Here is a 17,203-nt window from a genome sequence, read left to right as displayed (position 1 = left end):
GACTGCGGAAGAAGCCAGGGTGAAAGCTGTTGCTGCTGAATGTAAAGTAATAGAACTTGAGACAGAGAGAGTCCCAGCCCTACAGAGGCAACTTGAGGAACATAAGCTGACACTTGCTATGATTGAACTTAAAGAAAAACAGACGAATTTGAGGATCAGAGCCCTACCTGAATTTGAGAAGTAAAGTTTGACAGATTTTCTCACACAGGAATTTGCTGACTTTTGGGACTTGGACTTGGACCAAGAAGAGTTTAGAATTGTGAGGGCCTTTAGACTTGGAAGAGGAGGGAAAAAAGAGAAGAACAGAATAAGAGATTGCTTGATTACCCTTCGAACGAAAGAAGAGAGAGATAGAATATTGGGCTGGCACTATCAGAAGAACCTAGAAGTACAACGGTCAAGAGTGGAAATTTTTAAAGACGTCCCGAAATACCTTTTGGATCTAAGGTCTAACTACAGAGATCTGGTAGCCCTGCTAAGAAGGAACAAAATTATCTTTAGGTGGGAGTTTCCCCAAGGTCTATCTTTCAGCTTCAAAGGAAGGAAAATAAAAATAAGATCAGTAGAAGATAAAGTAAAGTTTTTGGATAAATACGAAGAAGATCTGCAGAAAGGACTTGGAAAAGAGTCAGGAGCAACGGATAGAAGATCACCAGATAGAGGATTGGAGCGAAGAGCATTGGATAGAGGATCACCAAATAAGGGAATATTGGATATATCAACATTATCCTTTGGACTGGATTTCCCACTGAACGTGCTACCACTACCACCAACAGAAGAAGAGCAAGCATTGGGTGCAGTTGGAGGAATATCAGCGTAAATACATGATGGCGTTGCAGGTTTCGAGCTGGAATGTGAATGGACTGAATTCCCAGGAAAAAAGGCGGAGAGTCTTTCATTTATTGAAAAAAGAACATTTGGACTTGATTTGCTTACAAGAAACACATGTGATAAGGCTACATAGGAAGATACTGAGTAATAAAAGATTGGGCCAAGAATTTATTTCATCAGATAAAGTTAAAAAAAGAGGAGGGTCCTTTATGCAAAGGCGAGCCTATCACCGAAATTCATATTTAAAGATGACCAAGGAAGATTCATTGCAATTGAAATTCAATCACAAGGAGAGAAATTCCTAATTGTAGGTATTTATGCACCAAATGAAGGAAAATCGGAGTTCTTCAAGAAGCTACATGATATTTTGATGGACTATATGGACTATAACATGATTTTGATGGGAGACATGAATGGAGTGGTGACTACAAATATGGATAAGGCACAGAGACAGGTAGTCACCAAAGATGGTAGACTACCTAAAACTTTCTTTGACATGACTGATAATATGGATTTAGTTGACATTTGGAGAGTGAAGAACCCGATGGGAAGAGAGGGAACTTTCTTCTCCGAGGCAAAAATGACATGGACAAGAATTGATCAAATTTGGGTAACCAGGGGATTGGTTCCGAAGATCAGCAAAGTGGAGATCTGCCCCAAAACTTGTTCTGACCATAATGCTGTGAAGATGGAAATGAAATTGATGCCAACTGGCTCCTTTAGATGGAGGATGAACGATACATTGTTTAGGAATGAAGAGGTGACCAAGAAGGCCCATAAAACTCTAAGAGACTATTTTGAAATAAATATGAATACTACAGTGGAAAAAAGAGTAATTTGGGATGCAAGCAAAGCGGTTATGAGGGGATTCCTAATACAACAGAATGCAATTAAGAAGAGAACTCAGAATGAAAAAAAGGATAAAATCCTGGGAAAAATAGAGGAAGGAGAGAAGAAACAGAGCAAAACCAAAGTCACAGGAGATTCTGAAAGAGATAAAGTTATACCAAGTACAATATACAAAGCTGATGAATCAGGAAATAGAATGAAAGATTAAACAGATGAGGCAAAAGACCTTTGAATCGGCAAATAACTGTGGAAAATTATTGGCCTGGCAAATGAAAAAAAGACAAAAACTAAATACTATTACGAATTTGGAAGTGGAAGGAAAGAATATACAGAACCCAGTGGGGATCAGGAAGTGTTTTCAGAGATACTTCAAACAACTTTATACACAGGAGAAGCAGAAAGAAGCAGAAAGAAATGGACATTGATCAATTTCTGAAAATAAATGGACTACACAAAACTTCTCAGGAAAAATAGCTAATGTTGAATTATAAAATAATGGATTAGGAGGTGGAAGGGGCCATCCAGAATATGCAATTAAGTAAATCTCCAGGACCAGATGGTTTGACTTCAAGATATTACAGATCTTTGAAAGAATGGTTAATACAACCATTGAAGGAAGTCTGCAACGAAATTTTGGAAGGGAGAAAGGCAGCAGAGTCGTGGAAGGAAGCTTATATTACACTTATACAAAAAACAGAGATTGGAAAGACACAGGTTAAGAACTACCGCCCCATATCACTGCTTAATGTGGATTACAAAATTTTTGCAGACATCTTGGCTAAAAGGCTAAAAAAGGTTTTAGTAGAAGAAATTCATAAAGACCAAGCGGGCTTTCTCCCGGGCAGACACTTGTCTGACAACACGAGGAATATAATTAATATTTTAGAAAAATTACAAGTGAATATCAATACCAAGGCAGTTTTGATATTTGTGGATGCAGAGAAAGCCTTTGACAACCTCTCATGGAGTTTTATGAAGAAGAATCTACAGGGGATGGGGGTAGGCCAAGGTTTTGAAAATGGTATAGGTGCAATTTACTCAGAGCAAAAGGCAAAACTAATTGTGAACAATGTGGTGATAGAAGAGTTTAAGATTGAGAAAGGGACACAACAAGGTTGCCCAATCTCTCCATTGCTCTTTATATCGGTCCTTGAGGTTTTGTTAAATATGATTAGAAAGGACCAAGAGGTTAAAGGTATACAAGTGGGAGCTAAACAGTACAAACTGAAAGGATTTGCTGATGACTTAGTGTTGATTTTACAGGAGCCAGAATCTAGTACTAAAAGGGTATTGGAGCTGATTCAAGAATTTGGACAGGTAGCAGGTTTTAAGTTGAACAAGATGAAAACTAAGGTTTTAGAGAAAAATTTAACTGTGAATGAGAGAGAAAAGTTTCAGGAGGGGACAGGATTAACATTGGTTAAGAAAGTGAAATATTTAGGGGTTAATATGACAGCCAAAATGTGAATTTATTTAAGGATAATTATGAAAAATGTTGGACTGAAGTGAAAAAGGATTTAGAAATATGGACAAATTTGAAGTTATCATTGTTAGGCCGAATTGCTGTGATAAAAATGAATGTGCTGCCAAGGATGTTTTTGTTTCAAACATTGCAAATTTTGGATAAGATGGATTGTTTCAATAAGTGGCAGAAAGATATTTCCAGATTTGTTTGGCAGGGCAAGAAGCCTCAAATAAAATTTAAGATATTAACTGATGCTAAAGAAAGAGGTGGATTTGCCCTGCCAGACCTTAAACTATATTATGAATCAGCTGCTTTTTGCTGGCTGAGAGAATGGCTGCTTCTTGAAAACACTGACGTGTTGGACTTAGAAGGTTTTAATAATGTATTTGGTTGGCATGCATATTTGTGGTATGTTAAGGTAAAAGCACACAAGGCGTTTAAAAATCATATTGTTAGAAAAGCATTGTTTAATGTTTGGATAAGATATAAGGATTTGTTAGAAAAGAAAACCCCAAGATGGTTGTCACCAATGGAAGCGAAGGCACAGAAAAAACTCAATATGGAGGCCAAATGGCCGAAATATTGGGAAATTTTGGAACAAATTGAAAAATAAAGTGCGAGATTGGCTTCATTATTATCAAATAATGGAGGAATACAATTCAGACAAAAAAGTTGGCTTCCAGGTGGAAAAATCAATATTGGAAACAGAATTGTTGGATCCAAAAACCAAGCATTTGTCAAGAATGTATAACTTGTTGCTGAAATGGAACACTCAGGATGAAATGGTGAAATCAGTTATGATTAAATGGGCATAAGATGCTGGACATAAAATAATGATGGCTGACTGGGAACAGTTATGGACCACAGGTATGAAATTTACGGCATGTAATGCCCTAAGAGAAAATTTAATGAAAATGATTTACAGGTGGTACATGACACCAGTCAAGCTTGCAAAAATTTACCATTTGCCTGATAATAAATGTTGGAAATGTAATGAGATTGAAGGTACATTCTTTCACCTTTGGTGGACATGCCCAAGGATTAAGACATTCTGGGAGATGATTTATAACGAAATGAAAAACGTATTTAAATATACCTTTTTGAAGAAACCAGAGACCTTTCTCCTGGGCATGGTCGGCCAATTGGTGCCAAAGAAGGATAGAACATTTTTTATGTATGCAACAACAGCAGCAAGAATACTCATTGCAAAATATTGGAAGACACAAGATTTACCCACCCGGGAAGAATGGCAGATGAAGTTGATGGACTACATGGAATTGGTGGAAATGACTGACAGAATCTGAGACCAGGGAGAAGAGTCGGTGGAAGAAGACTGGAAAAAGTTTAAAGACTATTTACGGAAATACTGTAAAATTAATGTTAGGAAAATGTTGGAATGAAGTTATATGGCTTTAGTAGAAATGTTATAAGGAATTAAGGATAATTAGATTAATAGAGTATTAAAGGAAAATAAGGTTAGAATGTGTTAAGATAATTATAGGATTAAAAATAGAGGAAGATGGAAAGGAATTGCTGAAAGAATTAATAGAAGTGGAATACAAAAAGGGAGGTGTGAGGAGGTCGCAGAAACAAGTAAATGAAAGATAAGTTATTGAAAGTATCTGATGTGTTTTAAATTGTGTTTGTTTTGTTTTGTTAGTTTAATGTTAGTGTTTTGTCAGTGTAATGTAGTGTTTTTTGTATTGTATTGTATTGTATGGTTCTTCTTTTTTGTAGTGTTTAAAAGGTAATAAATATTATTTAAAAAAAGAAAAGAAAATAAATACTTGGGCAGGGGCACCATATTTTGCCCTTGCTCAGGGCACCATACTACCAAAGTCCACCCCTGAAGAAATTCAGGCTTTTTGTCAACAAAAGAAAAACTTGTGACCATATGCCAGCATCCCTCAAGGCACTGATCAAGTGTGTTCAAGCTTAGTTCCGTGGTGTAGACTATGGTCTTGGTCCAGAGCCCCAGAATATGGAAAATCTTATCTAAATTTTGTAGACCAGTGGTCTTCAGCATGTCAAGAGTCAGGACTCACTTGGCACAGGGCACAAACTTCCAAGACTGCAGGCCTGTGCATGTGGAGGGTTGGGCTAGCTTGGGAAAAAACGCTGTTAAAGTATACAATTTGTCCACATGCTTACAAGTATCCTTCTATCAAGCAGTGTATCTGTCCGTGAATCTAGGCCAACAAATACAATCCTTACACAATCCAGACTACAGTTGTGTCGCAAGAAGAAATTAAAGTTCCACTAGTTGAGAGCCATTGTAATTTGCAAAGTTGAGTCACATGTATAAAACACACTGTTTATTTCTTTAAAATATTCCTGAGCAAGTTACAATTAAAATACAAATCCCTGTGCTCACTACAGCCATGTATAAAAGCAAGACAGATAAATTAAACCAGACAAAAAGTAAAAGGCAACATATTATTAAAGAATTAAGCCATAAATTGTTCTGGTAAATCACTCCTTTTGGTGAACAGAAGCACTGAGGCCAACAGCTTCTAGTCCAAATGACAATTAGCTGATACATGGAAGATAATTCAAAACTCCTGTAGAACACGATACAGTTCACATGAATTGTGATTGTGTGTGGGTCTGGCCCTGTCCACTACTAGAAAGTAATCCCTGCCAGCTTTTCACTTAAGTAATGCAGTTCTTTACCTAAAAATATTCTCACACCTCCTTTACCTTGCCTCTGATTTCCTACCCTTTAATTTGTCCTAGGATTGTTTTCCAATCCTCTGGCTGTCAGAAAAGCTATTCTTGTCCCAAGAGCCCCATGTGAGGTTTTTAATTCCTTGCAAACTGACAACTTTTCCTTCCTTTACAGAAATTGATCTGCAAGTGTTCCAAGTGCTTTTGTCCCCAGAGAACTTGGAACACTTGTGAATGTTTTGTGCCATTATGGCATCTCAGCCAATTAGTTTAATATTCACTGCCACAAACAAAATGCAATATAGAATGCTTGACAGTTCTTTTATAAAACAGTTAGCATAAAGGTAAAGGGACCCCTGACCATTAGGTCCAGTCGTGACCAACTCTGGGGTTGCGGCGCTCATCTCGCTTTACTGGCCGAGGGAGCCAGCGTACAGCTTCCAGGTCATGTGGCCAGCATGACTAAGCCGCTTCTGGCGAACCAGAGCAGTGCACGGAAACGCCGTTTACCTTCCTGCTGGAGCGGTACCTATTTATCTACTTGCACTTTGACATGCTTTCGAACTGCTAGGTTGGCAGGAGCAGAGACGGAGCAACGGGAGCTCACCCCGTTGCGGGGATTCGAACCGCTGACCTTCTGATTGGCAAGGCCTAGGCTCTGTGGTTTAACCCACAGCGCCACCCGCAACCCTTCAGAGTTAGCATAGGTTGGCCTTTATTCATAATTTGGAGTTAACACAATATTAGCCCGTGGCTATTACACCACTGTTATTTTCACCTTCTTTTTCTATCATGCATAAGGTAATATTTAACACAATGTAACACATTTTTCAGAAATTAAAATCCAGGATCAAATATTCTCTCTGTTAAAACATTGAGCACTATGGCTGCACGCCAGGGGTATCTAACCTGTGTCCCTCCATATCTTGTTGGACTCCCAACTCCCTTCAATCCCATGGCCAATAATCAGGGATCACGGAAGTTATAGTCCAGCAATATTTGGCAGAGATTATCTGCTCTTATTATGGACCAAATAATGCACATTTAGCAAAGCTTTTGACTCCCTCTTGAGATATAGCAAGAAGCTTTGACACTTATACTATAGAGCAGGGGGCCGCTGTCCAAAGAAAACGAATAGAAAATTCCACTGGTAAGCAGCATTCTGGCAACTAATATCTGCCATTAGGCCACCAAATCTACTGGCTTTACATGAATGTTGAATTTTCCAGATAATACTGCTGGCTTTCCTTGTATAGAATATCATTAAATGTAACTCTTTGTTTTCATCCTTTTAAACCTTCTTTTAAGTTACACTGGCTGCTGTTAATATGCTGTTCCTCTAAATTTCTAGGTGATTCCCCCCAAGGAGTGGAAGCCAAGAAAATGCTATGATGACATTGATTCTCTGATTATACCAGCTCCAATTCAACAGATGGTTACCGGGCAATCAGGGCTCTTCACTCAGTACAACATTCAGAAAAAGCCAATGACTGTGAAGGAGTTTCGGCAACTTGCCAACAGTGACAAGTAGGTATAGTCATTCAGGGCCACCACAAGGTGGAGATTATGTGGCTGCACGCTTAAGTTACAGTTTTACTTTAGAGTAATTAAGTCATGTATACTGTGGGTAATCTATAGATTGCAGTTTATGGTTTCTAAATAAAAGCTATAGTTTAAGAATGCATACAAATGCATACTTATGCTCATGTGTGCATTTCCCCCCAATAGAATCCAATAAAATTCCTTAATACATGGCTTCTAAGGGCTAATAAAAACACATTCGTCACATTTTTACACTTCCACTTTTTCTGCAAACCCTCCACACAGGCTGTTCTGCAGACAGTTTCTATTCTCAAGGTCACACAGCTTTTGGAGATAGGGAATGTTTCACTTTAGAAACTATATTGATATACCTTTGGTATATCTTTGGTAGGAGGCTGCCTAAAACTGTTAGAAAATAAGCTGATAGCAGTATTTTGATTTCAATTTAGAAGCAATGAATGTTGTCAGCCTGCTTGCACAATTGGACTTCCTCTCCTCCTACTTGCAGTGCCTGGTGTTTCCCCAAAATCTAACCTGGATTGTTGGGGAAATCTTTTGGAGCAGGTGGAGGGCTGCAGCGGGCTGCAGAAGGAAAGGAAATTCCTACTGCATTTGCTGGAGGACCTTTGAGTTGCCAGACAAAAGACCTTTCAGCAAAGCAAAGTTAGCAGCTCTAGTTAAGTCAAGTGAAATATGAATTATCTTAATATTACTTTTAAGAGTGTTGCAAGAATTACTTTTATTCCAAAAATTCCAATATTTGGTTATGGTTCATTTATAGTATCTCGTATCTAACTCTTGTATTTGGTTTTCTACATTTGTGATATGCAAGATAAGCCCACTAAAAACAGTCAGAGAAGAACTATGGTATTAAACGTGACTGCATAGATTACAGGAAATGGCATATGCATTTGAGATAGGCTTGGAAAAATGAATTTGCTCAAAAGGCCTATGGTAAACACAGTGTAACTAGAATGAGACAAATAGATGAATGCATACAAACCATTTCTATGCTATTTTTTCGCACTCTGGTTTATATTCATGTGCTTTAGTTAGAGGTGCTTCAAAATTATCTGTCTGCATTGGCATAGTGCGGTTGAGGGATAGGAGAAGGAAAACACCAAGTCACCTAGCACAATTCGTTGGCTTGGAGAGTTCAGCCAGTTGTTGATATTAGTTGGTAAAAGAGCCAGATTCTTGGGACTTTCAGTACAATAGATAAACTTTGCAGGAAAACTCCCCGCCCCATAAATGATATCTAAAGTTCCTTGTTCACTTCAGATGTGATAACATGTCACCCCTGATAATAATAATCACACAAGTTTTACAAGACACACAATGAATTTATAACTGCTGACCTTTTGTAACTAATTCCTTTCTTCTCCTCCCTTTACAGATATTGTACCCCAAGACATTTAGACTATGAAGACTTGGAGCGTAAATACTGGAAAAATCTAACTTTTGTGGCACCGATCTATGGAGCTGATATTAACGGAAGCATATATAATGAAGTAGGCTCTCTGTTCAGTCATTCTTAAAAATTAGCTGAAGTTGCATCTTTAAAAAAAGACCCATAGTTTGACTATTATCTGATTTCCATTTATTTCAGTGCATGTGCACATTGTATGATGAGTTTGCAGTTTCCCCATTCTTATGAATGTTTGATGAAGGTGGGCGTGACATGCAAAGGCTGCAGTCTACACACCACCTGAGAGTATGGCCCACTGAACACAATATTTTTATGTTGTGAAACTGCCCTGAGATCTTGAGATGACGGGCAGTATGCAAATTTAATAAGTAAAAATAAATTAGAGTTTTTTTCTATGTATGAGTAGGCATACATAGAATTGTCCCAATAGTAGTTTACAGTTATACCTTGGTTCTCAAACCTAATCCGTTCCGGAAATCGGTTCCAAAACCAAGGCGTGATTTCCCATAGAAAGTACCGTATTTTTCGTCCTATAGGGCGCACCGGCCCATAAGACGCACCTCGTTTTTTGGGGGGGAAATGAATAAAAAAAAAATATTCCCCCCTGCAGCCCCAAGCCTTGCGCACACCTGCCTGAAGCACGGGAAGCCCTCCGGAGGGTGCCCCGTGCTTCGGACTGCAGGCTGCCGCCCCAAGCCTCGCGCGCCCGGCAGGACCTCCCGCCAGGTGCGCAAGGCTTGCGGACACCCGCCCAAAGCACGGGGCGCCCTCCAGAGGGCACTCCATGCTTCGGGCTGCAGGCTGACGCCCCAAGCTTCGCGCGCCCGGCAGGACCTCCCGCCAGGTGCGCAAGGCTTGCGGACACCCGCCCAAAGTACGGGGCGCCCTCCGGAAGGTGCCCCGTGCTCCGGGCTGCAGGCTGCTGCCCGCAAGCCTTGTGAGCCCGCGGGAACTCCTGCCGGGCTTGCAAGGCTTGCGGATAGCTTCCTGAAGCCTGGAGAGCTAGAGGCATCGGTGCGCACCGACCCCTCTAGCTCTCCAGGCTTCAGCGAAAGCCTGCATTCGCCCCATAGGATGCACACACATTTCCCCTTCATTTTTGGAGGGGAAAAAGTGCGTCCTATGGGGCGAAAAATACGGTAATGCAAAACGTATTAACCCGTTCCAGACTTTTAAGAACAACCCCTAAAACAGCAATTTAACATGAATTTTTGTATCTAACGAGTCCATTGATCCATAAAATGAAAGCAGTCAACAATGTACTGCAGTCACACAACCAATCAGTAGCTTAAATTGGTTCCACACAGTCACAAAAACAAAAAAAAGAAAGCCACAAAAAGGCAAAATAAATAGCAAGAACAGACAGACCTCAGCGTAACACTCAACACGGAAGTGTGGCACTCAAATTGGAAGTGTAACACTCAAAACGGAGCACGTTTGGCTTCTGAAAAAAGTTCACAGATCAGAACACTTGCTTCCGGGTTTGCAGTGTTTGGGTTACAAGTTGTTTGAGTACCAAGCTCTCTTCCTCTTCTGGTGGCTTAGAAAGAAGACACGTGTGATACAACTTACAGCCAGAGGGAAGGGAAACGGCAGTATTTGAACTCTTGTCCTGTGCCCTGCATTTGGGCATTTTAATTCAAGAAGGCCAATAATGCAATTGGGCCAGCTATCCCTAGTGGTGGAGAAAAGCTTTTAATAGAGGTATATTGATTTGGCAACTGCTGATACTATAAAGCTGTAAAGCCTTTGGGAGTTTAGTGGAGTACAATTATCTTTATGTCTCCTCTTCTGCATCTCTGAAGGTGCTACATAATTTATTTCCTGTTTCTACTCTTAATAAGCATCAATATAACATGTTGCAAAGGAAGCATGAGACACCCCCAAGAATAATACAGTGGTACCTCTGGTTGCGAACGGGATCCATTCCGGAGGCCCATTTGCAAGCTGAAAAGAACGCAACCCGTGTCTGTGCGTGCGCGGGTCACAATTCGCCGCTTCTGCGCATGCGCGTAACATTAATTTGCATGTCTGTGCATGCATAAGCGGCGAAACCTGAAAGTAACCTGTTCTGGTACTTCCGGGTCGCCACGGTACGCAACCTGAAAATGCTCAACCTGAAGCAACCTGAAGTATAAAAATAAAACACAGAAGTGGTGCTGGGTTAAATGGAGGTTAGGAACATTTCTAACATGCAAAGGAATGCAAAGGGAAAAGTTGTTAGAGAAGTCTTGATATTTATGCATCTTTAGGAGGGAACAGTTGATAATACAGTATGTATATTTTCTTTAGCCACCAGGTGGCGGCCTTGCACAAGAAAACATTTTCATGTGTCTTGTGCTGTTAGTGAAATCTCTCAATTTAGAATCATCTCTCATATTTATTCAAATTAGGGATTTTCATGTATTCAGTAAGGATGGATAAAATACAATCTGTCTAGAAATGAGGCAATGGAAGGAGCAAAAGTGCTTGGTGTAATTATTTCCTCTGAGAAGCCATATGTGATAAATGAAATATTTGAATTGTGTTATCAAAAGTAAAAGCAATGCAGAAGAATTAATGGAAGCAATGTAGTTTCAACATTATATTATGGCTTTTAGTCCATAATGCTTCCTTTTAAAAAAATCCAACCAGAATATTCCAATATTCCAACTAGTCATTCCATTGTGATGCTGCATATTATGCATGATAAAAATGTCTGAATTCTTTAAACTCAAGTGGCATTAAAATCAGTGCAAAATCTGTAGAAAACAACCCCCTGTTAATAAAGTCAGTGAGTCAAGGAGCTATTTGGAATCATCCAGAGGATTTTTTTGACATTTTGCTTTAGAGAGCCGAGCCCTGTGCCATATATAATACAGGATTCTGCTTTTTAAAATGGTTTCCCAGGTGACATAGGAAACTGCTGTTCGAGTAACACAACTTCAAAGCCCACTTGGATTTATGGAAGCTTGCACCTGTTGTTAGCCACTAGTGTCCAGGAAACATATACTATTTCCTAGTTTGAACGTTTGTACAGAAAAGATCTGTCTTGTCTAGTACTCCAGTTTCAACAGTGCGCTGTAACCAAGGCGTCACGTGTTTCTAAACCACACGTTGTACATGAACATCCATGTCTACATGTGCAACCTTGGAGCGTTGATATTTTGGGATCTTTTATCCAAAGTTGTTGCACACCCATTGCACCGCATCATTAGTCATTTTAACTAATTGGCGGAATTAGGAAGAACCACTGAGTCCCAATTTTGGCTCCAAAGAGAGAAAAATGTTTGGTTAATTGCAGCACTAAAATGACATTTAAGAGTAAAATAGCTTTGTGGCTTGAATCACCGAAGAGTAAAATAGTTGGTTATAGCATGATTGTACCTAGGCTACCCAAACTCATGCTTGGGTAAATAGTTCACACTTGTTGATATGATGGAAACAAAGGTAGGTGAAAGCAGAGGATCTAATTGTTGCTGTATAAAGAGCAAGGACTGACACTAGCGATCCAGAAGGCAGAACTGGAGGGCTAGATGCTCCAGGGGAATGCTTGAATGAAATTAGATAGATTTGAGCCACACAAGGGCAGAAGGATAATGAGATTTAATAAATGGAGGAGTTAGGGAGAAGTGGAGATATTGAAATGTAAGTAATAGCCTGTTCTAATGAGAGGAGAAGGTTGGGCACAGGATTCCTAACTTTCACTGTGACCTGAGGGTGTGCAGTTGTCATTAGACCAAAGTTCCCAGCTCAGTGGGGAATGGATTTTGGGTTGCTGCTCCTCCATGCAGGGAAAATACTATGACTGTCATGGGTTGTTGAAGCAAGCAACTTTGATTCCTTAGAGCCCTCTCAATATTGGTCCAAAAATTGATTAATTTATTTAAGGGAACTCAAGGTTCCTAACTCACCTGAATAAAATAACAAAGATCGAAAGGAGGCAAAGAAACAGCGTAGAGGAGGCAAGGCTTAGGGTCTAGATGGGCTGCAGCAGTCTGCTCATATGGATGTACCACAAGACTGAACAAATGTTAGCAGGCCTTTGAGGAGAATCACAGAGACTGAACTGTAGAACAGCCTGTTGGAGAGAAATTGAACAACATGGTCTCAGGGTGGGTGGGGAGGTGGACTTTGCTTCAGGGGACAGGCATCTGAGACAAATAACTGAGGCTGGGGGGGGGGAGAAGCTTCAGAACAGGTAGCATGCTAACTAACAGGTTGCAATATTCCCAAGTTTCCTGCAACAGTTTTACGTGGACAGTTTTGGGGCAACAGTGAATCTCATGTGCCAATCAAGTTAAGCGGTTCTAAGTTCATACTGTTTTGGACTTGAGTTTCAGAGGTGCCCATATGAGAAATAAGGGTGGAGGGAGTGCAAGTCGGAAGGCAATTTTTGTTTGCCCAGGTAAATCAAACTGAACTGAGGCTCGTGATTTCATTTAAAGTTTCATTTAGAATACATGTGTAGTTTTTGCACTTCTCAGTCCTGTGAAGTAAGATGTCTCAATGGCATGTATCCAATTAAGTTATTCTCTGAATAGACCCGGTGAAATTAATGGATCATAGTTAGTGAACGGCCATTCATTTCATTGTGGCTGCTCTGAGTATGACTGGCACTGGGTACAGCCCAATGACTGCAACCAGTCTATGCTAAGTCTTGCTTCCTCTGTACTGCTTGCAAAGAGCATGTAATTGTTGCAAGTTACCTGCAGAGCAAAGCTAAAAGCGTGCCTCCTGAATTATTATTATTATTAATCTCCTCAACAACCACCAAGGTAGTTCACAGGGCATGATGAAGATTGTCTGTCTCAGTAATTGCCTTCGGTGTCTGGTAGTCAGAGGTGTACGACCCTTAAATTTAGTGATATTTTGATATCAGAGTTAATATATTTATAGAAAATAGGTTTATCAATAGTTATCTAGTATTTTACGGGGGTGGGTGAGGAATTGGGAAAAGTGTAGTAGTAAAATCTTAAACAGAGGATTAAAGACGGGGTATAAACTCATGCTTTTATTTCTAGAAGGCTGCAAAATCAAAGCAAACCTTTCTTTCATGATTTACTGTGGTAATAACTGCACTTCTTGAAAGCACTGATAGCATTGTATTTCATGGATATAACTGTCTGTTTTGTTTACTGATGAAGTCTTCTTCTGTACACTTGGAAATATCCTAAGGTAGTAGCTGTCATTTAGAACAAATTGTGGAGTTCTACAAAGAAAGCTGAACTATGGAGTTCTTAATAACAGACATATTTTTCTTAGGTTTTGTCTAGTCTAGTGCAACAGATTTGTGTGTGTTATCTGCTACAAAAAAAGTAGAAAGTTTAAGGAGCTATTGCATTTGCACCTTATTTCATAATTGGCCACTACAGTACAGTACTTAACTCCTATTCCTGTTACGTTTTTTGTTTAAAAGTATACCTAGTTCAAGAGATACAATACTGAAATGACAGTGCTTGAGCAAAGAGTAGTTCCTACTAATGTTGAAATAGTAACTGCTGCTAAGAGACTGATTTTGTTTTTAACATGTATCTGAAGCCATCCTTTGTCGTGTATACAAATAGTCATCCTCAAGTCCTGTGGGACAGCTCTCTTTTGTTTTGAATTTTGCCCTCTCAGTGAAAAGCTGATGGTGCAAGTTTGCTTTTGTTCATATCTCCCCCCCCCCTTTTTATCTTTTTTGACATTGATCAGTTGTGTCCCTGTATATTCCTTTCAGAATGTTAACGAATGGAATATCGCTCATCTTAATACTATACTGGATGTCGTAGAAGAAGACTGCGGAATCTCAATTGAGGGAGTCAACACCCCATATCTGTATTTTGGCATGTGGAAGACAACGTTTGCATGGCATACTGAAGATATGGATCTCTACAGCATTAATTACCTCCACTTTGGGGAACCGAAATCCTGGCAAGTCAATTCTTTAGGAAAATCAATTTTCCAAAATGTTTATTGGTTTCTGAAGGTTAAAGGAGAAAAGCAGGCATTTGTTTCAGGGCAATGTTTGTGAATAACAGAAGGATCCAGCCCAGTTGGAAATGTGTAAATCCTTCCCTTAAATGTCAGAATAACTTCTTTTTAAAGGCAGAATCCAATAGATCAGTGATATGCAAATTAAAAGGCCTGAATGCAGGCTATAAGTCTTACCGATAATTTTTTTGATTTTTTTAAAAGCTGCTCCCCCTGCTGTCATTGGCTGGTTCCTGTGATATCACAGAATGCTTAGCTCCTGCCAGGGCATTAAGTTGTTGGTAACAAAGGTCTAGGGACACAATGGGCAATCAGACGGTAGAAGAGGATACAGATAAATTAGGAAGCTGCAGTATCACAACAGTAATCAGCTGTGAGGCTGTGTGTGCCAGAGAGCACATATAAATGAACGCATGAGAACTAAAATGACGTTACAAGTACGGAACATGGTTACACATGTTTGGCCATGTTTCACCAGTGAAACTCAGAGAGTTGCAGATGATATTCCACTGTCTTACTCCATGCAACCCCACTAAAATTAGTAAACATGGCTAAGTTAGGTCCATTAATTTCAGTGGGTCTGCATAAAACTTACTTCAGTAGCACCCTGTACATTTTAATTTAAGTATATATCTAGTACAGTGGTACCTCAGGTTACATACGCTTCAGGTTACATATGCTTCAGGTTACACACTCCACTAAGCCAGAAATAGTGCTTCAGGTTAAGAACTTTGCTTCAGGATAAGAACAGAAATCGGGCTCCGGCGGCGCGGCAACAGCGGGAGGCCCCATTAGCTAAAGTGGTGCTTCAGGTTAAGAACAGTTTCAGGTTAAGTACGGACCTCTGGAACGAATTAAGTACTTAACCCGAGGTACCACTGTATCGCTAAAGGCACCACAGTAAGCTTTCTGGGAAGCAAGTTAGTCAAAAGCATGGGATTTATTTCCAAGGTCAAATATTTGAATCTGGGAATAAAAATAGTTTCTGCATTCTGTGTAAAGGAAGCTGAATATTGTAATGCAGTGGTATTGATATTAATGGCATCGTGCTTTAGATTCTTTTTTGAAATTGTATCAGTGCCAAAGTTGTGTGCCCTTGCCCTACCAATACTTCCCTTTCAGTTGCATTTAGATGAGAATGAAGCACCAAGCACTAAACAAATATGTAGCACTTCTTCCTTGCAGAACTACTAGTGTGTTGACCAGTTTCTATTTCAAGGCTAATTGCTTTCATTTAAATGGGCAAAAAAGCTATTATTTTCCTGACAGTAATGATGTACAGCACTCTAGGTTCACATCATCGGTGTAAAATATGTTTGGGGTTTTCATTTTTAATTGTATGCATTGATTTGAAATGATTGATTTTTATAAACTGAATTGTATTGTGACTCCAGTAAAGAAAAGCACCCTTTTCAGATAATGCAGCTGAACATTTTAAAAGTAGGTAGCTCAAATTTAAACATCAGGTTTATTCAATGATAGTCAAAATATGATACAATAAATACAATATTCATATAATTTAATGTGGAAACTATATGTTTTATTATCACGTTGCTAAAACAGATTTCAGATTTATTTTATTCCTGTGCATTAAACTAATATCTAAGAATGAAAATGCAGTTTAAATGTTACGTTGGAAACGTAGGAAACACTTTGCTGTGGATGCATCCTTGCAGTTGTACTATAACATTTGAAAAGTGCCTAAATGGTACAGGATTGCAATCCTAAGTATTTGGTAAAGAAATACTATGCTTGAATAGTCCTAGAGGTCGCTTAGTGATCCGAGGGGTTGTTTATTTCCCATAGTTTTGCAGCAATAAAAATTGGAGGCTAAACATACCCGCAGGACTCCTATAAATACACATCAGACATTCTAAGGCACCTTTTCCTACCAGAGATCTTGGAAACCCATTTTGAAAAGCTGGAGTAGCCTTAATCCACACAAAAACAGGAAGTAGCCTGCTTTTATTTATACCCCCTTTTCTTCTAGAACCTGATTGCTTTGATCATACAATAAAAAAGATTAAGACTGCAATCCTGACTTTACTTACCTTGGAGTAAGTCCCATTGAATTCAATGGGGCTGATTTCTGATTAGACATGGTTATGATTGTGCTTTATACCATTCTCCCTAGGCAAGCCTGTTGCATTGGCTTCTTGATATCAGTTGGAACAGAAATGCAAGTTCATCTTGCCTCACTGACTGCCGCATTTAATTTTGGTGTTGACTCACTTTTATTCTCGGAGATACATGGGTCCTTTTAATAAATGGTAGTGACACCTCAAATTCAAATACATGTTTATTGAAATGAGCTTACTTTCAACAAACTTTATACCCAGCTGTAGCAGAGCAGAGACTAAATGAACTTTGTAAAATTATGTCACAATAGTTCACAAAATTACAGAAATCATAGCATGCAAGGTATATTCCAACAACAACACCACAAAGAGCCAAATTATTTGCAC

General features: G+C 39.4%; 1 protein-coding gene across 4 annotated transcripts in view; it reads left to right on the top strand.

Annotated features, from left to right (window-relative positions):
- KDM4C (lysine demethylase 4C) overlaps nt 1–17,203 on the top strand; it is a 197,579-nt gene that overhangs the window by 16,176 nt on the left and 164,200 nt on the right. For all 4 annotated transcript variants that reach the window (XM_079959232.1, XM_079959234.1, XM_079959233.1 and 1 more), the window contains exons 4-6: nt 7,164–7,339; nt 8,751–8,865; nt 14,485–14,678. In XM_079959232.1, the coding sequence (XP_079815358.1) occupies nt 7,164–7,339; nt 8,751–8,865; nt 14,485–14,678 (485 nt within the window). The remainder of the gene's footprint in view (nt 1–7,163; nt 7,340–8,750; nt 8,866–14,484; nt 14,679–17,203) is intronic.

Source organism: Podarcis cretensis (genome assembly GCF_951804945.1).
Source record: "Podarcis cretensis genome assembly, chromosome: 17".
Taxonomy (NCBI): Eukaryota; Metazoa; Chordata; class Lepidosauria; order Squamata; family Lacertidae; genus Podarcis; species Podarcis cretensis.
This window is presented reverse-complemented; position numbering and strand designations above follow the sequence as displayed.